The sequence below is a fragment of the Microcaecilia unicolor genome, chromosome 12 (assembly GCF_901765095.1).
Source record: "Microcaecilia unicolor chromosome 12, aMicUni1.1, whole genome shotgun sequence".
In the NCBI taxonomy this organism is placed as follows: domain Eukaryota; kingdom Metazoa; phylum Chordata; class Amphibia; order Gymnophiona; family Siphonopidae; genus Microcaecilia; species Microcaecilia unicolor.
In genome coordinates, this window is record NC_044042.1 from 18,830,384 (window position 1) to 18,856,832 (window position 26,449).

The window sequence follows — 26,449 nt, forward strand, 5'->3', positions numbered from 1 at the left end:
GGGGTGAAGTGCTTCAGTGTGCGAAGGAAGAGTGGGACTTGGGGGAGATTGTGTCTGATGACCTTAAAGCTTCCAAACAGGTAGAAAAAGCGACGGCCAAAGCCAGAAGGATGCTTGGGTGCATAAAGAGAGGCATGACCAGCAGGAAAAAGGAGGTGATAGTACAGTTGTATAAGTCTCTGGTGATGCCTCATTTGGAGTACTTTGTGCAGTTCTGGATACCGCACCTACGGAAAGATATAAACAGGATGGAGTCGGTCCAGAGGGCGGCTACGTAATTAGTAAGCGGTCTTGAATACAAAAATTATAGGGACAGGCTTATGAACCTCAACATATATGCTGGAAGAGAGGAGGGAGAGAGGAGACATGATAGAAACATTTAAATATCTCAAGGGCATTTATGTACAGGAAGAGAGCCTTTTTCAAATGAAGGAGAGCTCTGGAATGAGGGGGAATACGACAAAGTTAAGATGGAATAGGCTTAGGAGTAACCTAAGGAAGTATTACTTCACAGAAAGGGTGGTAGAGACGTGGAATGGCCTCCCAGTGGAGATGGTGGAGTCTAGGACTGTTTCAGAATTTAAAAAGGCATGTGATAAGCATGTGGGATCGCTTAGGAACAGGTAGAATTGGGGGTTACAGAGGATGGGTCATATGGCCTTTATCTGCCGTCACGTTTCTATGTTTCTATCTCTGCTCCTGGTTTTATAACATCTCCTGAACCCATCTTGCACATCTGTACATATCACAGCTGCATATTCCTATACATCCAAAGATGTTTGAGTGCATAGGGAGAGGAATGGCCAGTAGGAAAAAGGAGGTGATGTGCCCCATGTATTAGTCTCTGGTGAGACCTCATTTAGAATATTGTGTGCAATTCTGGAGACCTTCAAAAAAATATAAGCAGGATGGAGTTGGTCCAGAGAAAGGCTACTAAAATGCTCAGTGGTCTTTATCATAAAGCACATGGGGACAGACTTTAATTTGTATACTTTGGAATAAAACATGGAAAAGAAAATAAGATGATACCTTTTTTATTGGACATAACTTAATACATTTCTTGATTAGCTTTCGAAGGTTGCCCTTCTTCGTCAGATCGGAAGAAGGGCAACCTTCGAAAGCTAATCAAGAAATGTATTAAGTTATGTCCAATAAAAAAGGTATCATCTTATTTTCTTTTCCATGTTTTATTTTGTTTGATTTCTATTGATAACCTTAAGAGTGGACTAACACGGCTACCACACTCCTCTACTTTGGAAGAAAGGCAGAAGAAGTGAAATATAATAGAAATGTTTTTTTTTTTTTATGTTTTAAGTTTTTTTATTGACAAACATAAAGCATAAAGCCTTCATGAAAAGACAGTTTCTACAGCCGTATACAATTCTCCAATAGTGAACCCTTCAAACAGATCCATTATACAGTCATCAAGTTTTTATATATTCTCCCCCCCTACACGGCACAAATGCACAGGAATCAAGTCTCTTTCTATTGAAAGGAAGCTCTGGAATGAGGGGACTTAGGATGCAAGTGAAAGGGGGCAGACTCAGAAGTAACCTAGGAAAATACTTCTTTATGGAAAGGATGGTAAATGCATGGAATGGCCTCCTGGTGGAGGTGGTGGGGAAGAAGATTGTATCTGAATTTAAGCAAGCTAGGATCTCAAAGGTAGAGGAAGGGATAGCAGATTGCATGGATGGGCAGGCTGGATAGGCTATCTGCCTTCATTTTTCTATGTTTCTATACAGGACACAGGCAACAAAATGGGGTGGGCTCCTTGGAGCCATGGCCCACACAGTATCAGAAACTAGGGAGCTTGAGGCTCAGGGATGGAAGTTGGTTTGTTTGGCCACTCCAACCCAATAGGCATTCCACTGCCCTTGATATATGAACAATTATGCATCCACAGCTTCTGTCTTGTACATAAGTTCATTTGATTATTAATTTCAAAATAAAAATAGCATGTTACACATAATCCACTGGCCTTTGTCTTGCAGTACGCTACCTAACCTTTCCGAGGTTGCTGACGCCAACTCGGCACCGAGAATAAGGGTAATCTCCATCGAAGAGGATCCCCTGCCAGAATTTATGAATGAGGACCATATGGACTTCCAGAACTCTCTGTCACACCCAAGGATACCAAAGATGGAGTCTCTTGCTGAGGAAGCAGAACTGACTGAAATGGATGGTTCTCTAATGCCAGGGACCATGTCTACTCCCACGGTCACAGATACTGAGCAAAACATAAGGCATGCAGATAGTTCAGAACCTGAGATAGAAATCTCCAAGCAGCAAGCTCTTGAATGGTATCCTGCACAAAAAGATATCCTTGATCACAATTCACAGTGGCCTGCTGTTTCCGAACAGGAAGTGGCACAAGGTCATGCCCCCAAAGAGGAACCTATAATGAAGGATGTTCTTATTCCACATACAGAGCAGTCGGCCATTCCAGCAAAGGAAAAACTGCAAAGGGATGCTCTAGAAACAAAGCCAGAGGAGAATTTATTTGAACCCAGAGTACCAGAGGCCTCCACTGCTGGAAATAACTTCGGGAGAAGGGGGTTAGAAGATGATCTTCTCGAAAGAGAGGACAGAAGAGAAGCAGATCTGAAAAGCAATACGTTGGAGGAGGCATCAGAGGAAGAGGCTCAAGAAAAGGAGACTGATCATCCAGCCGTCAGATTAGAGAATGCCCTGGAAGAGGTGGCACCTGAGAAGGACCACAGTAGAGGATCCCATCTGCAAGAGGAGGAGGAACTGCACAGTACTGGAAAACCAGGAGGTGATAGGACTGTTAAACCTGACCCGTCAACAGAAGCCAGGCAAAACCCTGACCATGTCTACAAGGTTTTATTTGTTGGAGATACTAATGTTGGAAAAACATCATTTCTGAACCGATTGCATGATGGTTTATATCGCAGGGACATGACAGCCACCATAGGTAAGACGTTATCCCTTTGCTTTGAGTACTACAAGTAAAGATTTAGGAAGTGCACTAATGTGAGAGCTCCGAACCATGATGGAATTCATTTCAGTCTAATGCCTCTGACCAGAATGTAAACCCTGGTGGCCATTGAAGAGATCTTTGCTCATGTTGTCAGTGATAGGGGAAGGGTCAGTCCTGATAGCATATGCCTGGAATTTGAGATGGTTGGTTGTGGGGCAGAGTTCAGACATAGACTCCCCCCTATTACCACCGGAAACTTTTTCAAGCTGTTTTATGGGGATTTCCCTTGCATGTGCCCTTGTGCATATTAATTGGACCAAAACAAAGCACCATTTAAAATTGTACGTTTTCAAAGCATACATAGGCCCTTTTTTGTAGTGTGACTGGCAGAAGCAGTCAACCCCCGGGACGAGGAGCAAAGGAGGCAAAAGAGCCAAGAGACCCCTTTTAAAACCCAAGTTAGTAAGACAGGGCTCTAAGCTAAGACCAGAAGGAGGAAGTCTTTGGTATCCTTGGTTTAGACTAGAGCCTCCTTGAAGGGTTTTGGAGGCGGCTGATGTAGTGGCTACCGTTCCAGACAGTTTTCTCTCTTTCCCTCTAATTCTCTTTCCTATATGAGAAGTGTGGTTGTTTTCCTTTTCTGCTATTGATGTTGTAAGCTGCTTTGATCTTCACAAATTGAAAGGCGGCATATTCAAAAAAATGAATAAATATAGGCATAAGCATTTTCCCCCGAGATACAAAAAGGGCAACTGAAAGGAGTCAGTTCTGTAAGGGAGTGTAGGCGTACACCTTCCTGTATAGAATATTAACCTAACTGGGTATATAAGCACCTGGCATTTAGCCACAAGCAAGCCCTTATGCCAGTCATAGACAGTGGTGTAGCCACAGGTGGGCCTGGGTGGGCCAGGGCCCACCCACTTAGGGCTCAGGCCCACCCAACAGTAGCACACATTTAGTGGTAGCTGGTGGGGATCCCAAGTTCCGCCAGCTGAAGACTTCCCCCTGATGGTAATGAAAATGCTGTTCTCCACGATACTGGCACCTGCGCACGCTCAGTTTTCAGCGCATCCCTGCTGCAGAATGCCAAGGCCGAAAGAAACATTTTCCCGCCATCTGAGATATTTTTTTGGTGGTGGTGGGGGGGGGGGGGGGGAGAACACTTGGTGCCCACCCACTTCTTGCCTAGGCCCACCCAAAGTACAGCTCTTAAAAGTACTTATTTTTTTTACTACAAAGTAAAAAGTATTCTTAACAAGTTGGACCATAGAATCATAGAATCTAATAAGTTTACAAGCTAACTTCCGGGGGGGGGGGGGGGGTCACACAAGGTCCTTCCTACAAATGAACATTGCAGCGGGCAGAAGAACATTAATACAATTATAACTATTAGAAAACAAAACAAGCTAGATTAGTACAGATCAGTCCTACACAGCCACTTAATGCTAACAGAATATCCAGCCTTTTTCACACATAAGTAGAAGTAGCCCCTCATGAAGTATAGAATAAGAACCACAAACTAAAAATAGAAATATGTAGACAAAAATTAAACTGAACCCCCAAGAAGTCATACTGCATTCAGTGCAAAACCAAAGAAACAGAAACAATGATATGTCCCTTTGTACCATGCAAAATATAAAGAGAGCAGATGTAAATTTCAAAAACATACGTATTCCAATTGCTGCATTAAAAATTAACAAAATAAAACAGAAAATAAGGTGATACATTTTTATCGAGCTAAGTTATTACCTTTTTTGACTAGGTTTTGGAGGGGACAAGCATACTATTACAGCAGTATACTGTCCCAACCTGAAGAAGTAGGTTTTGGCCTCCGAAAGTTAGTCAAAAAATGTATATAGTTCAATATAACATAGTAACATAGTAACATAGTAGATGACGGCAGAAAAAGACCTGCACGGTCCATCTAGTCTGCCCACGATAAACTCTGGCACAGACCCCGTATAAGTCTGCCCTCCCCTATCCTAGCCTCTCAACCACCAACCCCTCTTCCCCCCCCCCCCCCCCCCCCCCCCGCCACCCAATTTAGCTAAGCTTCTGTGTCACCTTATTTTTTTTCTTTTATTTGTATTTATTAACTTTTAAAGTGGGCTAACACGGCTACCGCATTAGTTAATCCTAAATTAAAAATAAAATTCTTTCTTCAACCTTTGCTGTCTGGCCATTTAATTTTTCGAATTGTGTTGGTCCCAGTGTCTGCTTCTTCTTTTAACTCTCTTTCCAAGGGTCTCCTGTCCATATATCATTTGTTCTCGTCTTCTGCCTTCTTCACCTTTTTCACTACAACCTGCTCCAACACTGATCTATTCCAGCTATTGAGCCGGGGGGGGGGGGGGGGGCGGTGGGGGCGGTCCGCCCCGGGTGCACGCCGCTGGGGGGGTGCTGCGCGCCGGTCAGCTTCGTTCGTTTCCATGCTCCCTCTGCCCCGGAACAGGAAGTAACCTGTTCCGGGGCAGAGGGAGCATGGAAATGAACTAAGCTGACCAGTGCGTGGCACCCCCCAGCGGCGTACACCCAGGGGGGGTTCTTTCGCCGGGGTGGGGGGTGTCCTTTCGCCGGGGGGGGGCGCTGCTCCTGGGGGGTGGGGCGCATCGGCGATCCACCCCGGGTGTCAGCCCCCCTAGGAACGCCACTGTATTGAGCAAACCCTTTGACTGTGTCCAGGGAGGAGTAATTTCTATTGGGTTTAGCATCCCCAATCATTTTGAAAAGTTGACTCCTTTGTCCCCACCTATCCAGTCTTGCCCAATTTCCCTATCTCTCCCCATCCCTTTATCTAATATCACCCCATCTCTCTCTGTCATTCTTTCTCCTTTCCTCTCTCCCTCTCCTCCCATCCAGTCTTGCCCAATTTCTCTCCCCCCCCCCCCCAGTCCATGGCCTCACAATCTGAGTTTTGTACTGGGGGGTGATTTATTTATTTATTGCATTTGTATCCCACATTTTCCCACCTATTTGCAGGCTCAATGTGGCTTACAGAGTTTTGTTATGACATTGTCATTCCGAGGTATCAGATACAATTAGTAATGTACAGAGAATAAGTGATGGGAGGCTTAAGGGGTCCTTTTACTAAGCCGCAGTAAAAAGTGGCCTGCGGCAGTGTAGGCGTGTATATTGGGCACAGGCCGAGCCAGTTTTTACCGCACCTACAAAAAAACATTGCTGTTTTTTTTTTTTTAATGGGACGGGAAAAGGGCCTGCGGTAAAAATGAAACCAGCGCGTGCCCAAAACCAGCCTGAGCCCATAATGCCACCCGTTGATCTAGCGGTAAAGGCTCGCATGCTACGTGCGTGGTGACGGGTTGGTGCGTGCTGTGCCAGTTAACCCCTGGAACTGGCGCGCATAGGAAGAAACAAATAAATAATTCATCCGGGTGTTAACGGGCTGGCTCCAAATCTGAAATTACTGCCAGGAGGGCGGGCCGGCCTGGCGGTAGCATGCGCTGCACACGCGTAGAGCCTCCCGCGGCTCAGTACAAGGGCCCCTAAGAGATTTATCCCGGATCAAAAGGAGCAACAGCAGGAACTGAACCCAGTTCTCCAGGTTCACAGCCCACTACGCTAACCAGTGGGCTACGCCTCCCACTCCAGGGGCGTAGCCAGACAACAGATTTTGGGTGGGCCAAGGCAAGAAGTGGGGTGGGCATCAAGTGTTCTCCCCTTCACTCAGCACAAAAAAAAATCTCAGCTGGTGGGAAAACGCTTCTTTCCACCTTAGTAGTCGGCAGCAGGCACGCACCGAAAACTGAGCATGTGCAGGTGCCAGTATCATGGAGAATAGTGTTTTCATTACCATCAGGGGGAAGTCTTCAGCTGGCGGAGCTTGGGATCCCCACCAGCTACCACTAAACGTGTGCTACTGTTGGGTGGGCCTGAGCCTTAATTGGGTGGGCCCCGGCCCACGCAGGCCCACTTATGGCTACACCACTGCTCCACTCTAGATGGAAGATGCAATAGTAGAAAAGTATATGAGAGGGGATTGAGGCATCGCCCCTAACTGCTAATTTTTCTCCCTGGATGTTGTCTTGACTTAAATCCACCATTGAATAAAATCACCTTATATTTTTTTTTAAGATATTTTAAATTCATTATGATCTGAAAAATTAAAGCAAGACCAGAAATGACTTCAGATATTCCCTGTCCCTTAGGGCTGGATTACCGGATCAAAACCCTCACTGTGGATGACAAGAGCTTTGCCCTACAGCTGTGGGACACAGCTGGGCAAGAAAGGTACAATGCACAGGGAAATCTGTCAGCCCACAGGGAAATTGTAGATGTCATCATGGTCCAAATGAGAACCTTCATTCCACCCTTCAGCATGCTGCTGTAGTACTTGAATTGGGGCAGGGGCATAGCCAGACACCCAATTTTGGGTGGGCCTGGGCCCAAGATGGGTGGGCAGAAGAACTCCACCTTGTCCCACAAATGATTTGGTCTCTCCCTCTCTCACCTGCATGCCATATGGTCTCTCAAACATCCCCCCTCCCCCGTATACCTTTTAAATAGCAGATGTTCACTTTCAGCGAGCAGCAACAAATACACACTGCTCATGTTGGCCCCACAGCCTTCCCTCCGATACAACTTCCTGTTTCCGCATAGGCGGCAGCGTTGCCAGGTCTGCGGGTTTGCTTTCCGCGACCCGTTGCGGGCAATTTTTGCCAGCTGCGGGAAATTGGGCGGCTTTTAAAAAGCCACGTTGCGGATTGGGCGGTTTTCTGGGGCTTCTATTGGTCCAATTTGGTCCATTAGAAGCCCCGCAGAGGCTGGGTTAACGACGTTGGGGGCGGGGTTAGTGACGTTGACGGCTACGTCAGGGGCGGGGTTAATGATGTCGGAGGGTACGTAGGGGCGGGGTTAAAGACGTTGGAGGCGGGGTTGATGACGTCGGGGGCGGGGTTTACCTTTGTGCGGGTTTTGGGCTCGTTTTGGGTGGGGAAAATTTTTTCAACCTGGCAACCTTGATAGGCAGGAATACATCAGAGGGAAGGCTGTGGGGCTGGTGCGAGTAGTATGTATCAGTCTCTGCTCGCTGCAGGTGAAGATCTGCTACTTACAAGGTATGCAGGAGGGACAGTTGTTGGGAGTTTTCGGCTGGTGGGGCTTGGGGAATCCCTGTCAGCCACATCATAGATATGCTGCTACTGGGTGGGCCTGAGCCCAAAGTGGGTGGGCCCCGGGCCCACCCTTGGCTATGCCACTGAATGGGGGGGGATAGACAGGCATGAGTGGGAGTTAAGCACAAGGATGGGAGGGACAGGTATGGAGAGAGTTAAGCACAAGGTTAGGGAACAGGCATGGAAGGAATTAAGCAGAAGGCTGGGGGGGGGGCAGGGATGGGGGAGTTAAGCATTAGCTTGTTCCTGTGGTGGCCACTGGTATTCTGAAAATCTATCTGCAGCAAAAGTGAGACAGCAACTTTGTGCACGTTTCATCCCTGCAGATTTTTCACGAACCCCATTCGTCATAGCAAGGTTTTCTTAAAATGTACAGGCCAGCCATCTCTCTGTTATCTGGAGAAGATTGTCAGTAAAGTTCCATGGTGTTTTGTCAAATTCTGAAGTGTTTGCACGGTTTTTTTCCCCCAGGAGGTTTGTAGTAAAAATTTGGGGGCTGATATTCAAAGGTAGCACTAACAGAAAGTGCCACTGAATTTGTCCTCTGACCACCCTGGCACTACCTGGCTAGTGCAGGGCTGCCGAGAGGGGGGGAGGCAGGGTGAGGGCAAGATTTCCTGGGTCCAGACTCCAAGAGGGGGCCCAGCAAGGCTTCTGGTGACAAGCAGGCAGAAAAAGGCTCAGGCTGCATTGGTCTCCTGCTCGTGTGTGCCAACCAGGACCCGGGTTAGTGCATTAATGTGTTAAGTTTTCTCTGCTGCCAAAGGTCCTTCTTCCTGCCTCATCCCACCTCCACCATGTGAGCGGACAGTAAACATGATTAGCTATCCAGTTCGGGGTCTGAATCTGGCCACTAACCAGATAGCACTTCTGCGTCAGTGCTGAAAGCAGATACTGAATGCTGGCCGATATCCAGGGACCGGCACCGAATATCCAGTTTAATTTTAACCGTGGCATTTTACTTAACTGATGACTGCTGCCGTGAAATACCGGAACCTCAGTCTGTAGATCAGACCTTACAGGTTCCCATGGAATCTTGTTCAGTTCTTAAGGGGTTTATTTTCAAGTAGGCCACATAGTTGTAAGGTCTGTAGTAATTGCTCACATGCACGCTTTTTGCTCATTTTTAAAGAGAAACAAAGCAGATAATTTCCCTGTGAAAATGAGGGTGCAGAATGTGTGCTGAAAGTAGCCACATCCTTTGTGTGTGCTTTTTGTGTGAGCAGCTGCAAGGGAGAAGAATAGCACACACAGTTGTGAAAATGTCACACACCTGTGCAGTGGCGTTCCGTGGTTGGCTGACACCCGGGGCGGATCGCCGCTGCGCACACCCCCCCTCGGGTGCAGTGCAACATGGCGCCCCCCGGCGTGACACGGCACCCTCCCTGGCGTGAACCCCCCGGCGCAACGCCTCTCACTCCCCCCCCCCCCCGACAGTCCCCACCTGCCTACCAACTGAGCGCCTTTCACTCCCCCCCACCCGACAGTCCCCACCTGCCTACCAGCTGAGCTCCGTGCACCCGGCACCTCGAATCTGCAGCGCTGCTGACTGTAAAAGAAGAAAATTGTCTCGTCGTTGGCCCTTCCCTCACACTGTGTCCCGCCCTCTGATGTAACTTCCTATTTCCTCGAGGGTGGGACACAGTGAGGAAAGGGCCAATGACGAGACAATTTTTTTCTTTTACAGTCAGCAGTGCTGCAGATTCGAGGTGCCGGGTGCATGGAGCTCAGCTGGTAGGCAGATGGGGACTGTCGGATGGGAGGGAGTGAGAGGCGCTGCGCCGGGGGGGGGGGGGGGGGCCACGCCGGGGGGGGGTGGACGGAGCACCCCCATCACTCGTTGACACCCAAGGCGGACCTGTGTGGTGTTTCCCTCTTCACAGCCTGGCTAAAAGGACACACGCTGTGAAAACCTGTGCATTCTTCGGCTGAGGGCAATTTTCAGCCACTTTATCCAAGTAAACAAGAAACTGTCCTCCACATCTCTAGTCATCAGCCCAAGAGTAGAGGTGCCTGGATTTTTATTTCTATTTTTTTATTTAAAATAATTTCTACTCTGCTGCTTTCTTTATGAACTATTGGAATTTGCTGCTTAACTTGGTTTTTAAATGGCCTAACTCATTATTGTTTTGGGGGTGTGAATTGAAAACAGTTTTGGCTTGGGGTTTTTTTTTTTCATTTAAGTTTTTTTTTCCATTTCATTTTAGCATTTCAGCATACGCTTAAAACCATTTTACACAACCTAAAATGATACAATGAAGCTTTTTTGGTGCTGTTTCGGAGGGGAAACGATATGAAACAAGAAATGTTGTTCCCCCTCGATGTTCAAAAGCATTTAATTGGCCAGGATTGGCACCTGACTGTTTAAATGCCCCATAACCGGCTATCCAGCGATATTCGAGGGGGGGGGGGGGGGAATAGCCAGGTATCTCCTGCTGAATATCACCAGTTAGTGGCTAGCTGATAGCTGGTTTTATTGGCTGACATAACCAGCTATCCGCTGATGTTCAGCCCCACTTTAGCGGCTATATTTGGCCATGTAAATATGTTGGATATCTTTGGCCAGTTAGAAGATAATCAGCTACGTCTGAATATCAACTTAGCCGGTTATCTTCTAACCGGCCAAAAATAAAACGGATATTCAATGCCGGTCACCGGAAACAGCCCAGCATTGAATATCCGCAGGGCCGCCGAGAGACTGGGCCGGGCCCCAGCCCTGCTGCCCCCCAGAGGTCACTGCTGCCGCTCTCCCCCTCCACCCCCTCCAAGGTCGCTGCTGCCGCTCCCCCTCCTCCACCCACCCCAAGGTCGCTGCTACCGCTCCCCCTCCTCCACCCACCCCCTCCATCCGCCACTGGGCCAGGCCCCCTGCATTGAAATCATGGCGCCTCGCACCTCCATGTGAAAGCGCTGCAGGCAGCAAGGCAGCAGATCGCCTCCCTTCGGCCCTCCTTCCCTCCTTGTGTCCCGCCCTCGCGGAAGTTATGTCAGACGAGGGTGGGACACAGGGAGGGAAGGAGGCCCAAAGGGAGGTGATCTGCTGCCCTGCTGCCTACAGCGCTTTCACACGGAGGTGAGAGGCGCTGTGATTTCAATACAGGGGGCCCAGCCCGGTGGCAGATGGTCGACGATAGAGGGCAGGCGGGACTGTGGTGCCGGGTCCCCCTTGGAGGCCCGGGGAATTTTGTCCCCCCCTGCCCCCCCCCCCCCCCCCCGGCGGCTATGAATATCCGGGTTTAGCGGTGATCACGGAAGTTAGCCAGACTAACTCCTGCGGTCTGAATATCGGCCCCTGTTGTGTTTTCCATATTATTTACATGCCTACATCCTTCTGGTAGCTGATATTGACAGTCTGCGGTAACGGGGCTTCCTCAGGTACCACAGCATCACCAAGCAGTTCTTCCGGAAGGCAGACGGTGTGATTGTGATGTATGACGTCACCTCAAGGCCCTCGTTCGTGGCTGTGCGCTACTGGATTGACTGTATCAAGGTAAATAAACGGAAACGGCGGGCTAGACAGGAAGTAATATAGAAATAAAATCTTTTTTTTCAGAGACGGGGAAGTGGTAGAACCTGAGGGACATGAATTGAGGTCGCAGGATGGTAACAGGTAAAAGAGAGGATCCAAAGTACACAATCGAGCAAAGCAGAACGAAATGCACAGAAAGACTTCCAAGAGCAGGATCATGGGAAAGACCCAATTCTTTATTTGAAGAACCCGACACGGGTCTTGTTTCAGCTACTATTCGCCTGCATCAGGGGTCGCATAAGTTTGCAGAATTCTTTGAAAAGCAGTAGCAAATCTGCCACTAACGGGGCTTAGTTATAAATAAAGATGTGCTGCACATTGCCCCACGTAAGCCGCATTGAGCCTGCCATGAGTGGGAAAGCGCAGGGTACAAATGTAACAAAAATAAAATAGATACTATTGGTGATTCTACATGGAATGTTGCTATTCCACTAGCAACATTCCATGTAGAAGGCTGCGCAGGCTTCTGTTTCTGTGAGTCTGACGTCCTGCACGTACGTGCAGGACGTCAGACTCACAGAAGCAGAAGCCTGCGCGGCCACATTGGTGATCTGCAAGGGCCGACTTCTACATGGAATGTTGCTAGTGGAACAGCAACATTCCATGTAGAATCTCCAATAGTATCTATTTTATTTTTGTTACATTTGTACCCTGCGCTTTCCCACTCATGGCAGGCTCAATGCGGCTTACATGGGGCAATGGAGGGTTAAGTGACTTGCCCAGAGTCACAAGGAGCTGCCTGTGCCTGAAGTGGGAATCCAACTCAGTTTCTCAGTTCCCCAGGACCAAAGTCCGCCACCCTAACCAATAGGTCACTCCTCCACTGTTGCTACTATTTGAAATTCTACATGGAATGTTGCTATTCCACTAGCAACATTCCATGTAGAAGTCGGCCCTTGCAGATCACCAATGTGGCCGCGCAGGCTTCTGCTTCTGTGAGTCTGACATCCTCAGACTCACAGAAACAGAAGCCTGCGCAGCCTTCTACATGGAATGTTGCAAGTGGAATAGCAACATTCCATGTAGAATCTCCAATAGTAGCAACATTCCATGTAGAAGTCGGCCCTTGCAGATCACCAATGTGGCCGCGCAGGCTTCTGCTTCTGTGAGTCTGACATCCTCAGACTCACAGAAACAGAAGCCTGCGCAGCCTTCTACATGGAATGTTGCAAGTGGAATAGCAGCATTCCATGTAGAATCTCCAATAGTAGCAACATTCCATGTAGAAGTCAGCCCTTGCAGATCACCAATGTGGCCGCGCAGGCTTCTGCTTCTGTGAGTCTGACGTCCTGCACGTACGTGCAGGACGTCAGACTCACAGAAACAGAAGCCTGCGCAGCCTTCTACATGGAATGTTGCTAGTGGAATAGCAACATTCCATGTAGAATCTCCAATAGTAGCAACATTCCATGTAGAATCTCCAATAGTAGCAACATTCCATGTAGAATCACCAATAGTAGTAACATTCCATGTAGAATCTCCAATAGTATCTATTTTATTTTTGTTACATTTGTACCCTGCGCTTTCCCACTCATGGCAGGCTCAATGCAGCTTACATGGGGCAATGTGCAGCACATCTTTATTTATAACTAAGCCCTGTTACTGGCAGATTTGCTACTGCTTTACAAATAATTCTGCAAACTTATGCGACTTTAAACAGGGGATACAGCGGGGGTGGGCAACCTGCAGCCCATTGGCCAAATATGGCCTGCCATTGAATTTTATGTGGTCCCCAAGACCACAGGAAAAACAGTACAGACTTGATTGTCTGACTTAAACAGGACCGATCCACTGTCGGATAAGGGAAACGTCAAATAATACGGAAAGCAATGGTAACCCCTTTAAAAAACACACGGAAAGCTAACTTTATGCATAAAGAACAGGCATAGGGGAATCAGTATTTCAAATACAGTATTGTTTATTAACACTAATGAGCAGCATGTGAAGCCGGAAAACAGAAAGAACTTGTGCACTTTTTAACGGCAATGCAATGACGTCACTTGGGGGGGGGGGGGGTCTGTTGGATATACCGGATGGTCAGATTAGCTAAGGTCAGATCATTGAGACTGTATTATATACCTTAAAAAAAACCTCATTAACCAGGGTTTTGTCAATTTTTAATACTTCATTTGGCACTCAAGGAGTTTGTTTCCATTGGCCCTGATATTCAGACCATGGGAGACAGCTGGGCTGTCTCCCGTGGTCCTTGCTGAACCCGGATATTCAATGCCGAGCCGCCAAACTCGGTTTAAAAATTGGCAGATAGCTGGTTGTATCACGTGATATAGCCGGTTATCTGCCAGCCGCTAACTGTGGATATTCAGCGGAGGATAGCCGGCTATGCACTATTTAACTGGTCAGCATTCGTTCTGAACGGTTAAAAAGCGCTAAATATCAGGTGGATCATTTTTAGTTATATTTATTCATTGCAGAAGGTCTATGGAGCTCAGTGCATGTCCATTTCTGACATTAGATAATATTGCGGGTTGCTGGGGGTTGTACTGACATTCATGCGGTCCTCTGTGTATAAAAGTTGCCCTTCCCTGGAAAAGAGGGACGTGACCCTCATGGAGTGGCAGGTACAACTCTGGTCGCCTTGTTGGGTAGACTGGACGGACCATACAGGTCTTTATCTGCCGTCATTTACTACGTACGTTCCTGTGTATGTAAATGGGATGCCTTCATCTGGCTTCAAACATCATTCATCTCAGTCTTTAATGGTACACGAATTTGTTTTCAGGAGAAAGCAGGTGAAGAGGTGTTGACTCTCCTTCTTGGGAATAAAATTGACTGTGAGTCTGAGAGGCAAGTGCCAACCCAGGAGGGAAAGCAGCTGGCTGAGGTAGGGGCACACCTGTCTGAAATTTGAGACCTTGCCCCTGGTAAATGAACTTTGCTCTTTTCCGTCTGTCTTCCTTTGTGGTGCTGCCATTTCACACTAACTTTCCCTGCCGTAGGGATGGGGAAATCGTTTCAGCATCTGGTGGTCTACGGTATCAAGCAGATGGATTTACTGGTCAATGACAGTGGGAGTTCATTGATAGCTGCTTGAGAGTAGTTGCCCCCTGAGTGCCACATAGGAGACCTGTGCCAAGGTTTGCCATCAACATCTACCCTACACTGTTAGGGTGAAGCTGGTGTTTGTTTCTTGAGTTAACTAACACGTTGTTCATGGTCCAGGTCACACTACTTTGGTGTCTTCCCTGTCCGCAGGCCTGGGTCTAGGCAGGGTGGTCACCTGCCTCCTCCAGACATCCTAGGAACTGGTGAGCGTTCTGAATTTTCAACTCTTGTGTGGAAGGAAGTTCTGGTCACCCACTGGCCCTCACAACCAAAGAGACTGGCTCCATTTGGTCCTTTTCAGTAGTTCAAGGTGAATTACACATAGGAACAATAGGTATTTTCCTGGCCCCAAAGGACTTTACAATCTAAGTTTGTACCCGAGGCAGTGGAGGGTTAAGTGGCTTGCCCAAGTTCACATGGTGCCACGGTGGGATTTGAACCGTGGCCTTTCTGGTTCTGAGCTCATTGATCTAACCATTTGGCTACCTCTTTCTTTTGAAGCTCTACCCAGGGTCTTCCTTCCATAACAGCTTTTATTCTTATTCCCAGCTTTCTACGTGCTTGTCCTTCTCTTCAGTTGGTTGACCCCATTACATCCTATTTACATGTTGTTCTTAATCAGACACTTTGAGAAGCTTTCTTCCAAGAGCAAGATCATACGAGCAAGGTCTCTCACTTGATGCAAACCACTAGACTAGACCATTGGGTTGTCCTCTCTTTTTGCTATTATTCGCACCAGATTTTTCAAGAGTCCATGGCAAGAATTTGATTTCTGTGCCCCAGGTTAGCTGAGCTGGGGACACTTAGAGGCAGCATACAGAGTCCCCTGGGAAGTTCTGGCCACTGTTTACTGTTGGCATCTTGGGGTCAGACCCAGGTCGGTGTTACCTGAATTCTAGAGCAGCACATATCGGTCTTTCTGTGGCTGTGACCCCATTATTGTCCACAGAAAGCGTGTGACCTGGAGGCATAGGCCAATGATGTCTTTATGGAGGGCTTGCACAGGTCGTGACCCCATTTGGGGTCGTGACCCGCAATTTGGGAAACCCTGCTCTAGAGAAAACCAGGGTCTGGGGCTTCTGTGAAAGAACTCAATGGCTGTGCTAGGTGGATGGAAAGAGGATATAGAATACGCCCCCTCCCCCTCACGTAGTTGCAAATAAAGGCTCACAGTACTGCAGTTGGGTGCGGAAATGTAAGCACTTAAATCTGGGGAATGTCCTGGCCCATCCATGACCCTCCCCTAGCCACACCCCCTTTGGAGTTGTGCAAAAGATAAGTTAGGCGCACAGGGTATGGGATAAGCGCATAGGGCAGATCTGCATGTAACTGCTAATGACTGCCAATTAGTGCTTGTCAATGCCAATAATTAGCCAGTTAGTTTATATGAAGATCTGTAATCTGCACCCAAAATTGCCCTCCTAATTTTGAGTAACCTATACAGAATTCAGAGGTGTGTATGCAAACAGGCATTATTTAGTGCAGGTCTCAGGGGTGGACTGAGAGTGATCTGGGCCTCCCCACCGCCTCACTGCCGCCCCCCTCTACCACCACAGCTGCTGCACCCCTCCCACACACCACAGTCCCCCTCAGTGGGCCCTTCTTGGTCCTACCTTGAAGGGCCCTGGTAGTCTAGTGGTTTCTTCGGGGGCAGGAAAGAAGCCCACTCTTTCCTGCCCACCACCACTATTCTGCCCAGCCAGTGGCGTAGGAAGGGGGGCGGTGGGGCCGTCCGCCCCGGGTGCACGCCGCTGGAGGGGTGTCAGCTCCGCTGGTTCCCTGCTCTCTCTGCCCCGGATCAGGTTACTTCCTATTCCGGGGCAGAGAGAGCAGGGAACCAGCGGAGCCGACGCAGCTCCCAGCGACGTGCACTCGGGGCGGAGCAGCCCTCCCACCCGTCCTCTTTCCTACGCCAGTGGTAAAAATGCGCTCCGGGGGTGGGTGCGCGCGTCGAGGGTGGGTGCGCCGTGCTGCACCCAGGGGGTGAGGGGGGTGCGCAGCGGCGACCCACCCTGGGTGTCAGCCGCCCTTGCTACGGCACTGTGCCCGGCATTATCATGTTTTCAAAATGGCAGCTGAGACTTCCCGTAGTAGCCTCGCAGGTCTCAATAGTCTCAGCAGCCATTTTGAAAACACGGTGGTGCCAAGCAGAATAGCAGCAGCGGGCAGGAAAGAGTGTTGTTCTTTCCTGCCCCCATGCAGAGGCCACTAGACTACCAGGGCCTTTCAAGGTAGGGCTAGGTGGGGGGTTGTAGTGTGCGACGGGGTGGGGTCCTTGGGCCTCTGGGTCCTTGGGCACTGCCCAATTTCCCCGAATGGTCAGTCCAGCTCTGGCAGGTTCTGTTTTATGCAGTGAGACCTGTTTACTAGTAACATTTGTTAATGGTAGATCACTTGTGGAATATTTATTCATATAGGGTGTTTTCTGGGGGTGTGTGGGGGGGGGTCTGCTTTTCTCTTTCAGGACCACAACCTATTGTTCTTTGAATGCAGTGCAGCTGATGGCTCCAACGTCTTCGAGACCATGACTGACTTAGCCAGGTGAGCGTCCGGCTCAGTCTCTTCAGTGGAAAGACACCACAAAGACATATTTAGACAATATTTTATTTAAAACAAAATTGGAAGAATCAGGGACACAGATTATTGGTGCAGTGACTAATAGGCTGACAGTGTTCAGGGCTGACATAATCGTAGGCAAGTTGCCTAGGGCACTGACATAAGACATAAGCATCGCCACACTGGAACAGACCAAAGGTCCAACTAGCCCAGCACCCTGTCTCCGACAGTGGCCCATCCAGGTCACAATCACCCGACAAGATCCACAGAGCAAAGCATTTTGTACTGCTTGTCCCAGGAATAGTGGATTTTTCCCTACGCCCATTTAATAACATTCTATGGCCTTTTCCTTCAGGAAGCTGTCCAAACCTTCCTTAAACTCTGTTAAGCTAACCGCCTTAACCACATTCTCCGGCGTCGAATTACGCACTGAGTAAAGAAAAATTTTCTCATTTGTTTTAAACTTACTGCACTCCAGCTTCATCGCATGCCCCCTTGTCCTAGTATTTTTGGAAAGCGTAAACAAACGCTCCATATCTATCTTTTCCACTCCACAGAGCAGCTACAGTCAGAGCAAAGCAATGGGGCGTCACAGCCACACAATGCAAACTGCTTTTACCTGCAGGGAGGGTGGGCAGTTACCCTCATCGCACACATATAAAGCAGAGTTTAATATTTGAAAGTGTGAAGTATATTTATGCGTTTTTACAGGATTCTTATTTGAGGGGTGGTGATGAAATGATTATGATTATTAATGACCAAGCTCTTGGGGAAGTGGGAGAGACATTAGAGTCCTGAGAGTTAATTGAAGGGTGGATAAGGCCGATGGGTTGTCTAGTCTGCCCAGTATCCTTGCCCCAGCTCTTTGTGTTTGTCAGTAGTATCTCTCAAGCGCTGAAGGATGAAGTGAAACATTTGCCTGTCCAGCCCTGCCTGCAGTGGCGTACCAAGTGGGGGGAGGGGCGGTGGGGGGGGGGGGTCCGCCCCGGGTGCACGCCGCTGGGGGGTGCCGCGCATCTGTCGGCAATCCTTGTTCCCTGCTCCCTCTGCCCCGGAACGGGTTACTTCCTGTTCCGGGGCAGAGGGAGCAGGGAACGAGCGTTGCCGACAGACGCGCGGCACCCCCCCAGCAGAAAAAGATGCACCCGGGGGGAGGGGTGTCCGTCGTTTCGCCGGGGGGGGTTGCATCGGTGATCCTCCCCGGGTGTCAGCCACCCTAGGAACGCCACTGCCTGCCTGCAGCCCCCAGACCTCAGCAACGTCACCGCTGTACAGTAATTCCAGCGACCTCTGATGAGGCAAGACCTTTCCATTTCCATTGTATTTACACTCATCGGTTACATCTAAGCCTTCTACAAAACTTAAGATAATACGGTAATCTTAGCAGTTTTTGCAAGCTAGGATTTCACAACTGCAAAACCAAATCCTGTTCTCAGTAACTCTGGCCTTCTTTACAGAGTTCTCCTGTGGTAAGTTCAAATGACTAAATTCCTTGACAAGTTTCACCAGAATGGCTCTGCGTCTTCAGGGGATCAAAAGCCAATGCAAGGGGATTTGGCGCCCGAGGTGAACCTCAGCCCTGCAGCCCCATCAATTAACTTTCAAGTCCCTAGGTCCCCCCCTTGAGACTGTAGCCATTCACTTGGATATTGCCCACCTTCCTGCAAGCACTGTTCCCTCTAAGGTATTCGAGAGTCCTACCAGTCGGGGGCGGTGTTTCCATATTGTATTTTCAATCACTAGGGACATGCAGACTCCTTGGAGTTCTTCAGCTCTTGCCTATCGTTCACTATTGAAAATGTGATAGTGAGACAGCACCCCCCAGTGGCAGGACTGTAGGTGGAGGACTCCCACTCAGCTTAGAAGGAACAGTGCCTGCAAGTAGAGCTATGCACTGATAATTCTTTGAGTTGTGTGCTTTGTGTGGCTGTCAGGTCTATTTGTTTTCTACTGCTTTGCCTTGACTGCAGATCTGTTTTGTTTTCCCCACCCCCAGCAGCTGGCGGTGTGAGTGATTACCTAGTCTATCTAATGGTTAAGCTACTCATGGGGTGGGAAGGAAGTGGTATTGATTAAAAAAAAAAAATGAGTGGGGTTGGTATTTTAAAAAATGTATTGAATTAACCTTCAGAGTTAATTGGATAAGTTACGCGTTTTTACATTTCCCGGACCTCTCACTGCATCAGTTTTAACTGGGCAATTCCTTGGTTAAAATTTAACCAGCTAACTTTAGGAGGGACAAGAAGTGTTCCTAGAAGCCAACCAGTACTATCTGGTTAACTTTATCCAGCTAACTACAGCGCGTTAGTAACTCTGGAGGTAATGTTCAGCCAGCAGGGGTCAGTGTAGTTTTAAATGCTGGCTGCCTCCTGCTGAATTGTGCCTGGATATTTGGTGCAGGCTGTCTGGAGTTCCCCGTGCATCACCAGTATTCAGTGGTGTTACCCAGTTAAGTCTGGACACCCCTTTGATGCCTCCGCTCTGCTGCTGATAATAACCTCCTAGTTTTACCACCTCCCACACAACTCTGCCTCTCCTCCTCCCATGTCTCTGTCTTACGTTATACTGGTCCAAAGTTCTAGAAGAACCTGCCTCTCTTCATTAGGAATCAGACCTACTACTACTACTACTACTATTTAGCATTTCTATAGCGCTACAAGGCATACGCAGCGCTGCACAAACATAGAAGAAAGACAGTCCCTGCTCAAAGAGCTTACAATCTAATAGACAAAAAATAAAGTAAGCAAATCAAATCAATGTGAACGGGAAGGAAGAGAGGAGGGTAGGTGGAGGCGAGTGGTTACAAGTGGTTACGAGTCAAAAGCAATGTTAAAGAGGTGAGCTTTCAGTCTAGATTTAAAGGTGGCCAAGGATGGGGCAAGACGTAGGGGCTCAGGAAGTTTATTCCAGGCGTAGGGTGCAGCGAGACAGAAGGCGCGAAGTCTGGAGTTGGCAGTAGTGGAGAAGGGAACAGATAAGAAGGCTTTATCCATGGAGCGGAGTGCACGGGAAGGGGTGTAGGGAAGGACGAGTGTGGAGAGATACTGGGGAGCAGCAGAGTGAGTACATTTATAGGTTAGTAGAAGAAGTTTGAACAGGATGCGAAAACGGATAGGGAGCCAGTGAAGGGTCTTGAGGAGAGGGGTAGTATGAGTAAAGCGACCCTGGCGGAAGACGAGACGGGCAGCAGAGTTTTGAACCGACTGGAGAGGGGAGAGGTGACTAAGTGGGAGGCCAGCAAGAAGCAGATTGCAGTAGTCTAAACGAGAGGTGACAAGGGTGTGGACGAGGGTTTTGGTAGAGTGCTCGGAAAGAAAGGGGCGGATTTTACGGATGTTGTAAAGAAAGAAACGACAGGTCTTGGCGGTCTGCTGGATATGAGCAGAGAAGGAGAGAGAAGAGTCAAAGATGACCCCAAGGTTTCGAGCTGAGGAGACAGGGAGAATGAGAGAGCCATCAACAGAAATAGAAAACGGGGGGAGCGGGGAGGTGGGTTTAAACAGGCTCTTAAAACCCACCTCTTCTCCACTTGCTTCTCCCTTCCTTCCTAATTCTCCTTTCTATGTCGATTTAGCTGCTTTCATTTACCTGGCACTTACCTGTCCTTGCTTTTGAACTGTTGATTTTTATTGTAAGCCGCTTAGCTGCCCTGCTTTGTAGGCTTCGTTTTCTTTTAAACCCTGTAGTTTTTATTGCAAACTACCAATTTTGTCTATGTGTAGGCCTTTGTGTGGTACACAATAAATAAACCAGATAGTTTTTCGGGTACTGTCAAATATCGTCGGTGCCTGGGTCATTTCTGGATACTACCACGGTGGTCTTCCTGGATTTATTGCAGGTCTGAGTTAACCAGATAAAGAATAAACAGATAAGTTAATTGGTTATCTTTAAGCATATATTGGCCTACTGAAGATTGCACTCCTAAGTTTAGTCAGTGCATTTTTTCTAGCAAAAAAGGTGCCGGCACTCAAATGCCAGGCCACCCTTCAGGGGTAGGGTGATCACTGAGGGACCCACCCCACAATAGCCAGGCCCCCTGCAACCAGTCACAGAATCTATGACAAGGTAGAATTGATGTGTATAGGGTTACCATATGTCCGGATTTACCCGGACATGTCCTCTTTTTGAGGACATGTCCGAGCAACCGGGCGGGTTTTGCGAATCTGCCTGTTTGTCCGGATTTCTGGACAAACGGGCAGATTGGTAGCCTCCCCTTAGTTACTACTGCCCTAGTGGTCTAGTGATCTCTTCCACCTTCGGGGCAGGAAAGAGCCCCCTTTTTCCTGCCCGGAGCGCTGCCCTGCATGCATCCTTCCTGTTGGTGATCTCGGCGCCGATTCCAAATGGCTGCCGAAAGTTGAAGTGACCTCGCGAGACTTCAACTCTCGGCGGCCATTTTGAATCGGCGCCGAGATCACCAACAGGAAGGATGCATGCAGGGCAGCGCTCCGGGCAGGAAAGAGGGGGCTCTTTCCTGTTCCGAAGAGGTCACTAGACCACCAGGGCAGTAGTAAGGTAAGGGGAGGGGGTGACGGGGTGTGTGACAGGGGGAGGGGAAATGTGACAGGGGGCATAGCGAGGGTGTGAAAGGGGGCGGGGCGGGGTGTGTGGTGGGGGCGGAGCATGTGTCCTCCTCTTTGGGGGACAAAATATGGTAACCCTAGGTGTGTAGAGCCTGAGCTCTTTCATTAAAACTCAGGGTCCTTGGGTCCATTTTAGCAGGTGCCGGTACTCAGTACCCCCTCAAAAAAAGCCCTGAGTTTAGTGGTAATGAAAAGTAGGAGACTGATGATAGTGAGAGGGTCATTCAGTCTCTAGGACTGTGGAAGCTTTGGCTTTTCTAATAAGACTCAGCAAGATTTGTTGATTAGTTGCTAAGCTATGTTGCTACTTTTAGTACTTTGGACCCCTCTGTCCCTGGGAAGTGAACTGCGAGATCACCAGGGTTTGAAGGCACCATAACTCTGTGTCAGTCTGATCAGTTGTGCAGTCCCAGAACTTCAGGCCTTTGTGAACAATCGGGCTTCTCCACACTGGAGCGGAGTGGAGGAGTGGCCTAGTGGTTAGGGTGGTGGACTTTGGTCCTGGGGAACTGAGTTTAATTCCCACTTCAGGCACAGGCAGCTCCTTGTGACTCTGGGCAAGTCACTTAACCCTCCATTGCCCCATGTAAGCCACATTGAGCCTGCCATGAGTGGGAAAGCGTAGGGTACAAATGTAACAAAACAACAATTGATTTTAAATTCCTCATGGTAACTTGTTCGTGCTTTGTTCTCCCACTCAGGTCACTGAAAGCGCACGAAGATATCCTGAAACATAAAGTGGTGAAATTAAGATCAGAAAACGAAAAGAAACCCAGCTGCTGTATGTGAAAAACCAGTCTGCCAACAAGGACACATCCTAGTCTGCTCACTCCTTCTTAACCACCTGTACATGGACAATGAGCTGCACGTTGCGGAGGACTGGGCCTCTTTATGAACATAGGAATTAGAAAAACGTCTGTCTAAGCCCAATGTTGTGTCTGGCGGTGGACAGGTGTGGCATGATCCCAGCCCTCCTAGTTTGCAGCAGTCATGGTTTATGGATGTCTATCACTTTTCCGAGAACGCTGAAATGAGGTTTTCCATCACTGAAGTGCATTTGCTTCAAAACCATTATCGAGAATTCCTTTTCCTTTGCAAGGACGAGACTACGGAATATGTTACCAGCAGATCTAACGCACATATCCTCCCATAGGACCAGCCCTGTAGATGCTGTGGATGCTTGAGCACCCCCAGTATTGAACAAACTCCTTGATTATGCTCAGGAAGAAGTCATTTTATGTTGGGTTTAGTATCCACAATAATTTTATGTGCAAATTCGAGCGCATGCCCAAATTGTGCTCGCAATTTAATTGCCAACGACTCACCTAGCGCTGATAATTGGGCACTAATTGGCAATAATTGGAATTTACGTGCACATCTGTATATTCGCTATTCTATCAAGATGTGCGTATACATTTTTCTGCACAGATCCGAAAAGGGGGAGTGGCCATGGGCGGGTCAGGAGCACTTCTAGCATTTGCGCACAGTGCTATAGAATTCGGGCGCAGGAATTTACACCAGGGTTCAGTTGGTGTAAATCCTCGCACCCAAAATTGGGTGCGGATTCCAGTGCTAAGTACTATTCTATAAACAGTGTCCAACTTTGACTGCCATTTATAGACTAGCATAAATGCACTTTTTTTGGGCACTCAAATTTGGGCCCCATTTAGAGAATTAAGGGCCCCTTTTACCAAGCTATGGTAAAAGGGGGCCTGCAGTGGTGCTGGCGCATGGATTTGCCACACGCTGAGGTCCCCTTTTATTGTAGCGGATAAAAAGTTATTTTCGCCCCCCCAAAAAGAAATGGCCATTCGCTAATCACAGGGGGTGGGAGCCAGGGGCGTAGCTACGTGGGGCCATGGGGGCCCGGGGCCCCCGTAGATTTGGCCCTGTACCACCCTGCCGATGACCCTCTCGACCCCCCCTCCCGCCGCCGCCATCTGCTACCTTTGCTGGCGGGGGACCCCAACCCTCGCCAGCTGAGGTCTTCTTCTTCCGGCGCAAGGCTTCGTTCAGTTTCTGAGTCTGACGTCCTGTACGTTGTACGTGCAGGATGTCAGACTCACAGAAACAGAACAAAGCCTTGCGCCGGAAAAAGAGGAGCTCGCTGGCTGATCTGCAAGGCTTCGTTCTGTTTCTGTGAGTCTGACGTCCTGCAGGTACAACGTACAGGACGTCAGACTCGGAAACTGAACGAAGCCTTGCGCCAGAAGAAGAGGACCTCGGCTGGTGAGGGTTGGGGTCCCCCGCCAGCAAAGGTAGGCGGCGGCGTTGGCGGTGGGAGGGGGGGTCGAGAGGGTCATCAGCAGGGGGGGCCTAAAATGTGCCTCCTCACCTCGGGTTCTGGACCCCCCTCCCGCCGAAGTCTGGCTACGCCCCTGGTGGGAGCCCTTACCGTCACCTATTTAGGTCACGGTAAGGGCTCCTGCGCTAACCCGGCGGTAACTGGGGAGCACGCGGCACTGCCCGATTACCGCCGGGTAAGCCTCAGTGCTACAAAAATAAAAATGTTGTGTTGCACTGGATGTAATTAACGTTGACCAAGACTGAATATACAGCCATCAATAAAGAAATTGTTTTTTTACCACTTTGAATCATCTTGGTGCAACTCCTGAAGATTGCTTGCGCTTTTGTGTGGAAATATTGGTTTTCTTCTTGTTCCCATGGTACAAAGGATTCCAGAAAAGACTGAATTCTCAGGAAATGTGTTGTATTATCCTCCTGGGTGTAAACCAAATGGCCAACGTAGAAGTGGGCTGAAAAGTGGAAATTGTCAGGAATCCACAGAAACTTAGCGGAGATTGGATGGCAGAGCCAGTGGTGGGAGGCGGGGCTAGTGGTTGGGAGGCGGGGCTAGTGCTGGGCAGACTTCTACGGTCTATGCCCTGAAAATGGCAGATACAAATCAAGGTCAGGTATACACAAAAAGTAGCACATATGAGTTTATCTTGTTGGGCAGACTGGATGGACCGTACAGGTCTTTCTCTGCCGTCATCTACTATGTTACTATGTCATGACTAAAATCTCTAGGGGACTCTTAACACACACTAATTACATGCACAATCTCTAAATCTCATTTACAAGGACCTTCCAGTACACACAGCTATTCAAGGGCTGAACACACCTCACAACCTTATACCCAGTGAGGATTTTTTGCCCAAGCATGACAGGTCATTGACCTGGAACCTTTTTGAAATTGCTTTCTTTTCCCCATTGCAGCTGCTCCCAATCTGGTACCATCTATTTTTTTTTTCTTTCACTGCCGGTTCTAATGTGACAGGGCTTCATCAAGTTTATTTTTTATTAATATTTTTTTTTTGTGGTTTCTTTAGAAATTCAAATGCAGCTCTGGAGTAGGAATGCAATGAAGTCACCAACCATTCCTCTTAAATATATGTGAAGTCAGAGCCTTCTGTTAACACTGCTGTTGATAATACCACAGAGGCCCTCAGCTTCACTTATATACGGTGCTTTTCAATTCACTTATAAAAAAGAAAATCTGCTCAGAGACTAGATCAGTCCATCTGACTAGAGGCAGGGCTGTCCCAAGAGCATCCAACAGCTGTGCGACCCCCGCCAAGGGGCAGCAGAAGACATACACCCCCATAATCTAGCATCTCCCCTTCCCTACCCCAACCTCAGGTGTCCAGCATCTCTCTTTCCCTATCTCCCCTCCCTGAGGTCTCCAGCATCGCTATGATTCCCTACCCCAACCTCAGGTGTCCAGCATCTCTCTTTCCCTATCTCCCGTCCCTGAGGTCTCCAGCATCGCTATGATTCCCTACCCCAACCTCAGGTGTCCAGCATCTCTCTTTCCCTATCTCCCCTCCCTGAGGTCTCCAGCATCGCTATGATTCCCTACCCCAACCTCAGGTGTCCAGCATCTCTCTTTCCCTATCTCCCCTCCCTGAGGTCTCCAGCATCGCTATGATTCCCTATCCCAACCTCAGGTGTCTAGCATCTCTCTTTCCCTATCTCCCCTCCCTGAGGTCTCCAGCATCGCTATGATTCCCTACCCCAACCTCAGGTGTCCAGCATCTCTCTTTCTCTACCTCCCCTCCCTATGGTGACCAACATAATCTCACCTCCTACCCCCATGGTACCAAGGCTTTCATCAGCCTCATCATGGCCAGCATGGGACCTTGAGCGTTTGCATGTGCCCAATGCCTGCCAGATCCTGCTGCCACTGAAACAGGATGTTTTAATTAACTAAAATATGGATACTAGAACAACCAGGATTGGAGCCACCAAAAATATATACAAAAATATCTTAGTGTCACAGTTTGCCTAAATTGACTTATATATATATATATATATATATATATATATATATATATATATATAAAAGTAAATTATAGTATAATATATATATGTCAATTATAGTATAATTAGGGTACCCTCAGATATAACGCACTGTTCAATGCAGGCAATAAAGCTGCTATTCAGTGGTATAGCACTTCTTTCATCGGGGTACTCTTAGAGATTTTTTTGGGAGGGTATTTTTTGTCATTTGCACCCCATCACCCAAGTGCTATAAATAATATCATTAATCAACTTGCAAAAATAAATTGTAAAACACTGTGCACTTATCTTGAAGTTGCCTCGCTGAAAATAGATGCGAACTTTAAATGTTCAACAGACG

General features: G+C 48.4%; 1 protein-coding gene across 3 annotated transcripts in view; it reads left to right on the forward strand.

Moving 5' to 3' along the window:
• Window positions 1-23,381, forward strand: part of RAB44 (RAB44, member RAS oncogene family) — a 55,982-nt gene extending 32,601 nt beyond the window's left edge. For all 3 annotated transcript variants that reach the window (XM_030221635.1, XM_030221634.1, XM_030221636.1), the window contains 6 exons: window positions 1,995-2,938; window positions 7,111-7,192; window positions 11,452-11,566; window positions 14,346-14,447; window positions 17,133-17,209; window positions 22,509-23,381. In XM_030221635.1, the coding sequence (XP_030077495.1) occupies window positions 1,995-2,938; window positions 7,111-7,192; window positions 11,452-11,566; window positions 14,346-14,447; window positions 17,133-17,209; window positions 22,509-22,596 (1,408 nt within the window). In that variant the 3' untranslated portion in view covers window positions 22,597-23,381. The remainder of the gene's footprint in view (window positions 1-1,994; window positions 2,939-7,110; window positions 7,193-11,451; window positions 11,567-14,345; window positions 14,448-17,132; window positions 17,210-22,508) is intronic.
• The last annotated feature ends 3,068 nt before the right edge of the window (window positions 23,382-26,449 follow it).